The following is a 6,793-nucleotide window of genomic DNA, read 5'->3' as shown; positions in this document are numbered from 1 at the left end:
TAGTACTCTCAGCTTCAAGATTGGGATGTGGGACACGTTTTCTTCCAAAACACTTTCTGTTAAACCAAGTTTAATGCATGGGTGAACACAAGCTCAGAAAATAACCATAGAGTAACAGAGCTTTTACACAAACAAGAAGTCTCTCTTTAAGTTGAACTGTAGTGTGTATCTTTGTCCTTAAGTTATGAGCATTGAATTTTTCTTTAAATAAGAATAGTTACACTTTATAATAATACTACTTAATAAAAGTAAAAAATATACAATAACTCATAAAAGTCTATTTTTCCAACATGTTTCTCAAAATATGGTTCAACACTATTAAAACTGTATGTCATTTACCATAGAAACAGATCTATTTAGAGACATTGCAAAACAAACTAAAAGGGACAAATATAGAAGTAATATTAAACAGTTGATAAATGGTCTGATTGTCTTGTCCCTATACGTCACAGTGATCGGGACACTCCCCTGACTGATAACCGCAGCTCGCAGCCTTGACTCTGCATCAGCCGACGAGGAGAGGAGACGGAGCGAGCAGCCTGTGGCGGACGCTGGCCGGATGGTTAAATCCAACCTACAGACGATTTTGAATAGTCATTGTTTTGTAAGAGAAAAAGAAAGACCCGAGATGCCTGTTATTGAGCAGTCCAGTAATAAACCTGAAAGGTATGTCGGTGTCAGCTGTTTTAGAAAAAAAAAAAAGAAGCTAAATGCTAAGTTCTAAAGCTGCGGCCTATGCAAGGTGTACTACTGTCTATTTACTGGAACGACTGGTACAAGTCATGTATGTTGTTCACAATAACACGATTTTATATGGTATTTGACGCTCCTAAACAGTTATCAGGAATTTTTTTTTATTTAATAAAAGTTTATAAATGATGTATATAAACATATACTTGATGTACTTCATTACAATTTTAAATATATACTGTACATTGGTAACCAGCAATTAGACAGAAGTCACGTAACGTTGTTGACAGTCATTGCTCCTATTAGCCAGCTAATGCTAACCGAATGGCTAATATATGAAACGCAATTGAAATGTGTTAGCCCGATGCTAAGTGCTACATGTTAGCTGTTTGGAGCAAGATTAGCTTTGAATTTATTTTTAATCGTCAAATTAAAAACATTTAACGCTTAAATGATTAAATTGTAATTTAGTCGCATGGCGGATACGGATAAAATTCTTCGTTTTGTGCCAACTTTAGCTAACCTTCATTGGGTTATGTCATCGATGTTGTTTTTGTCGCTGCCATGATAATAATGTGTTATTCTTGATAGTTGACACAAAAACATGACAGTTTCGTTAAATTGTATAGTATGTCATGCTGCTTTTGTATGAAAACACTTAGAAGACAATTATTTTATTTACTTTGTCAGTTTTATGCCAACCGACGTCGTGATGAATCGTGTTTTACCCCCCATCTGTCTCACATGCTTACAAGTGTTTGGACATTTTCCGAAAATCCCACTTAAGGCAGATTTATTTTGCAACTGGCAAATCAGGCGAAGGTGCTATGATTATTTTAAGCAACCCTTTTCTCCACCTGATTCTGATTTGGCATCTACAGTGATCGATATTCACTTGGTTTGTGGATTATAGATGTCAGGGTTAATTAAAATGTTAACAGGGCAGATTAGCTCACTTATGTCTTCATCCGGAATCATGAGTTATGCTTTACTGGTACGTTTTTCCTGTTCTGTGTTGAGGCGTTGTTGCTCAGGTTCTGTTCTCACAGGATTTTATTCAGGCGGTCTGTCCAGTTCTGACGTCTTTTAAAGCTCTCGAAGGAAATTTCCACTGCACTGCGAAAGGGGGTGGCATAGAGGACTCTGAGACAGCTAATGATACACAGTGTACATTTGCTCTTAGATGGTACAATTATTATTGTTATCATAGCTTTAACCTTGACCAGTTATTCCACTGGATGTATTGATGAGTTACGTAACATTTTCATATGTCCGATGTACATTTTCAAAACACTGTTAAAGTGTGTACTGATGGACATCAAATGAACATTGATTGTTTATAAAGGAATAAGTCTCAGCTGATGGTTTTATAATGACTATTTCGCAATCATGCCAGGTTTATTGCCTTAAAGATTTGTTTTATTGCTATCAGTCTGTTGGCTGAGTCAGATTGGGGTTATGTAACCACTTGTGGTACATGCCAGAGCTTTTTTTTTTTTTTAATTGAAATTAAGTAGTGCGTAGATACACAAGTGTGTCTGAAGGTTTGAGCTCACATTGAATAATTAGGATTTTGTGGCTGATTTCTATTCTCCGACTTTGTCAGGTCAATTTTTGTTCCTATTTAAGAGCTGTGATAAATGCAGTACACTCTATGAATTTGGTTTAATTTTACCCCAAATAAGTTTTATGATTTTCTAAATTCCATTTCTTATAAAGTATATACTAAAAATACATATCCTGTTTCATAGAAAGACAACCTGAAATGTGCTTGGGTTGAATGTGTCTTTCTGTGCTTGAGTCCCTCGAACAAAAGCTGTTGGTCTGAAGCAGAGATGAGCCTTCCCTGAGTGGGTCACGTCAAACGCATTCAGTTCTGCTCTGCACAGTTTGGGCGGTTTTCCATTACATTCAACGGCTCTAGTGGGTGGGGTAATCATGTAGCTGAGCGGTCCCACAATCGGAAGAGTAGCGCAATGTGATCTGTGTGCAACACAAGGCAAAAACAGTGGAAGTCAAAGCTCTTTTGAATGTCTGACGTTGTCCTTAAAATGCCAAATCTGCTCAGCTGCTGTAATGTGTTTACAAGCAGCAGGTCAGATTATTGTAAGGCAGTCACTGCCGAGATGCTGTGATATTGACTAGAGGTCATGTCTTGCTCCCCGTGTGTAAATCTCTAAAAGTGTCACACTTTTGAAGTGTGACAAATACAACTAACAGTCTCTGGTGAGTTTTCTCTCTGGAGACTGTAGATGCTTCCCTTACCTTAATTATCAGATTTTCTAAAGGCTGTAAACATTGTGTTCAAATCCAGCAAGTTCTCTAACAAACCGAGGTTAAAAGTTCAAACGAATAAAAGGAGTAAAAGGAGCACCATGACTTTTGCTCCGTCCCTAATTTCTATTATCAGAAGATATGTCAGAAAGAGTAGTTTCCTTTTTTTCTTTTCTTTTTTTTTTTTAAAGCTTTATATCCGTGAATGTTCTCTTAACTTCATTTTTAAACACGCCATTGTTGTGGAAAATGGCTAACCTCAATAACAACATTCCACATGAGAGTTATGTCTGGTGCGTTCACTGGCGGGGGGGGGAAATAAGATTTTGAGTTTCTAATCTAATTGAGTCTAACTCTGTTTAAAACCTTCAGATAAAATGATATTTCATAAAATCTGATATTGTAACATTGTCAGCCATGAGAATGGGTGTTTGCTGATTTTAGCATGTCTACTCCAGATGCAGCACAGCTGTGACATTTGTGTTAGAGAGCGTCTTTGTGGTGCTGCTAATGGATCCCGTTCCTAATAGAAACACAGACTGATCTTCACGAACAGTGGAAAATGAATGTGGCAACACAAGCATTAGTGCTCAAAGCCAAGCCGAGTCAAAGAGCTGGATGGTATTTTTCCATATGTTGAAAAGTGGAGCGACCTGTTTAGTCAAAGGATAAAGTAGGCCGATGGTCAGACCTGCAGGATGTCGTTTCTGGAATAAACTGAATGTACCACAGGAAAAATGGCAAAATGCAGGTTGGTTTGGTGGAGTTGGTATTTGCTTTTTCTGTAAGTATAGGGGAAGTTTTTTTAAAAAAGTATGGAAATATGTTTGTTTTCTGACTTTATTTTTGTTTTCTACAGGAAATCTAGATGAAAAAAATTAAGTAATGTAGTATAGGCTTTTGTCTTATCGTTGATTTGCCACAAGTCATTTTTGACCTCAGCGGTTTGTTTCTAAGTGCCTGAGAAGCTTTAGATAAGGGAGGTTTTTTGCAGCTTTTTAGACGGCAATAAGTGACGGTTTAAACTTGACATTTAGGTCCAAAAACTGGAGGCTTAAATTCTTCAAATAATTAGCTTACAATTTTAGAAATGCTGCAACACATTTACCTGTTTGACATTTAAAAATTGAGTTATCAAATTCAGCACAAATGTCTAAAAACGGTGAAATGGGCTTTTATAACAGTATTTAATAAACCCCCACTGCTGCATACTAGAGGATAAAACATTTATATTAAAAACATGTTCAGTGTAACAAAAACAACTTTGAATACCCAAAGTGTTAAATTTTAAAATGAAAAATTTGTAGGAACCCTGAAGTTAGGCTTGTTGGATGAGCATAGCAGTAAAGTTTCAATAGAAGAAAAAGGTCATTCAAGGCTAAAGAAATGTGTTCAGTTTCCAGTTAATATTTCACTGAAAGGTGAGTCGCTTAACTGGGAACTCTTATTTTTAATTAGTCATCACAGAAGTGGCAGTCTAACATAAACCAACTTTCTGTCTGGGATGTTAATGTGCTTGTTTCAAATTTCACGAGTCATCATATAGAAGCGCGTGTCTCTTTTTAGAAGCACAGTCACTGATTGAACTCTGTCCGCCACGTGTTACCCGGTGTTTATTAACTTAAGCAAATGTTTTACAGTCATATATCTCTCCGTTGTGCAATGAACTCAAAACCTGCCGTCTGCATTGCACGTTTGGTTTGTGAGCGTCTGAATACTTCACTTACGATGGCTCCGTCTTTGTGTGCGCCTGTGTCCCTCTCCAGCATCTCCAGTCCCAGGAGGTGCTCCCGCTGTTGCAGTAACCCGTGTCCGGGGCCTCTGTGGTGCTCCTGATGCCCCTCTCCCACCCCTGAAGATCCCAGGTGGGCGAGGGAATGACCAGCGGGATCGCAATCTTTCAGCTACGCTATTCTACTCTGTACGTGGAAGAGTTTTTTTTTTTTTTTTTTTTTTAGGCAATTCTTTCCTTTTGTGGCATCTCATCTTTATTTCTCTCCATAGGATGCTCATTTGTTGGTTCTTGAAGAGTCTCCCCCTGCAAACAGCAGAGTGCGTTTCTTGCTCTTTGAGCCCCGCCGCACCGAAGGCAAACATTGTGTCTGGAGGGCTGCGCTGAAGGGGGGGAACCTTTATGTTGAAATCCCTTCCGGAGCTTTGCCTGAAGGCAGCAAAGACAGGTCAGGAGGAGTAAATGCATCTTTCTCTGCATCTGTGCAGGAGCTCGGTTTTTCTTCAACAAATTAAATAGAAGTGACTCTGATTGCTTTTATTGTGTTCGTTTGTGATTAAAGTCAGGTCTTTACTGCTTTCTTTTCTGTTTGTACTGTACTAATATGAATAAAAAATGGGTTATAAAGTATTTCACCAAAATGGATTTGGATGATAATTAGTAATACGTTCTGTTTTCACTCATAAACCTGTATTAGGAGTATTGTGATTACCTCAGAGTTCTTGGTCCTTTAACAAATGTTATTTTTTCCAACAGTTTTGCACTTTTGCTGGAATTTGCAGAAGAACAGCTACAGGCTGATCATGTTTTCATCTGCTTTCACAAGAACCGTGACGACAGAGGTGAGATGATATCTGTGTGGCTTTGGTTTAACTAATAACTATTGCTTAACAATAAACCACTTTGGCTCGCAGCAGCAAAACCACTTTTTAAAAATATATTTGATCAGTTTAAACACATTTTGTTTGTGATGTAAAGCTTATTTTTCTGGGGGGGGGGGTTTCCCTTTGTTTAAAATAAAATGTTTTCTGTTTAAATAAAAAGTAAATCTTAAATATAATGTTTCTCTTCAGTAAATGTGGGATAAATCCAATTTGATGCTTCTCAAAAGTGGGAGCAAATTAGTTGCTGCTTGATGTAGGTTAGATCATAAAAAGTACTTAAAGAATTTTGTTTAAATTAATGTTAATAACCAAATGTAGCTATTTCTGCAAAACAAAATTGTTTTCTTTTTTTCTGTTTCCAAAGCTGTTGAATTATTTCTACGCGTACTCCATGTCGTGTTTTATGTACTTTTTCTCTGAGAGAACTTTATATGTGTTGACGCTGTATTGATTTCGTGCTAACGAATGTCTCTTCCCTCGTCGTTTCTCCACAGCATCCTTGCTGCGTACGTTCAGTTTCCTGGGCTTTGAGATTGTTAGACCGGGTCATCCTCTCGTCCCCTCCCGACCTGACGCTTTCTTCATGGCTTACAGCATCGAGCGAGACTCCTCCGATGACGAATAAAATAACGCTGAGCAGTTACAAATGTTTGTTCCTATTTCAATCAACACCAACGTCCGTTCTGAAAATGAGTACATTCTAGTCGTTAAGTGTGGTTGAGGTTGGTGGTTTTTCTTTTGCCTTTACATACTGCGTGCTGTGTTTCAGTAAAAGTTGCACTAGAGTTAAGACGTTTAAATAGAGCAGGAATGTAAAGCAGAAAGCCTGCATGATATCTGGGCATTACATCCTAACCACCGTTTAATAATGTTTTTGTCCATCCTACCCCTGATTCCTGAATATCTCCATAGTATATTTAAGATAAATTGAAATCGTACTCATGTAAGTAGATGTTTTCATAGTAATTATAAGTTGATTTTTATTTTTTAAATTTTTTTCCTGTTTAATAATTTTTTTAATGTGTGCATGGTTTTAATTTGCTTTGATCCACTTGGTAGAGATCTGCATGTTGTAACGACTAAATAAAAGTGCTCACCTTAACGTGTGGTCGGCTGAGTAATGTCGGTGAAAGTTTGACAAAATCAAGGTTTTTAGGTGATGCAGAGCAGTGTATGGGATCAAGTTTACAGATGGGGAGTTTATCATGTGGAT

The 6,793-nt window shown here is 37.6% G+C and overlaps 1 protein-coding gene across 1 annotated transcript; it reads left to right on the top strand.

Annotated features, from left to right (window-relative positions):
• Positions 1-489: 489 nt before the first annotated feature.
• On the top strand, positions 490-6,682 carry oaz1a (ornithine decarboxylase antizyme 1a). The gene is given in 5 exon segments (NM_001308099.1): positions 490-666; positions 4,731-4,885; positions 4,969-5,144; positions 5,453-5,538; positions 6,075-6,682. Coding segments are annotated over 5 exon segments (654 nt in total). The 5' UTR covers positions 490-559; the 3' UTR covers positions 6,206-6,682.
• Positions 6,683-6,793: the final 111 nt, after the last annotated feature.

This window comes from Poecilia formosa, unplaced genomic scaffold (genome assembly GCF_000485575.1).
Source record: "Poecilia formosa unplaced genomic scaffold, Poecilia_formosa-5.1.2 Scaffold432, whole genome shotgun sequence".
NCBI classification, from domain to species: Eukaryota; Metazoa; Chordata; class Actinopteri; order Cyprinodontiformes; family Poeciliidae; genus Poecilia; species Poecilia formosa.
Note: the sequence above shows the minus strand (reverse complement) of the source record. Positions and strands in the feature narration are given on the sequence as shown.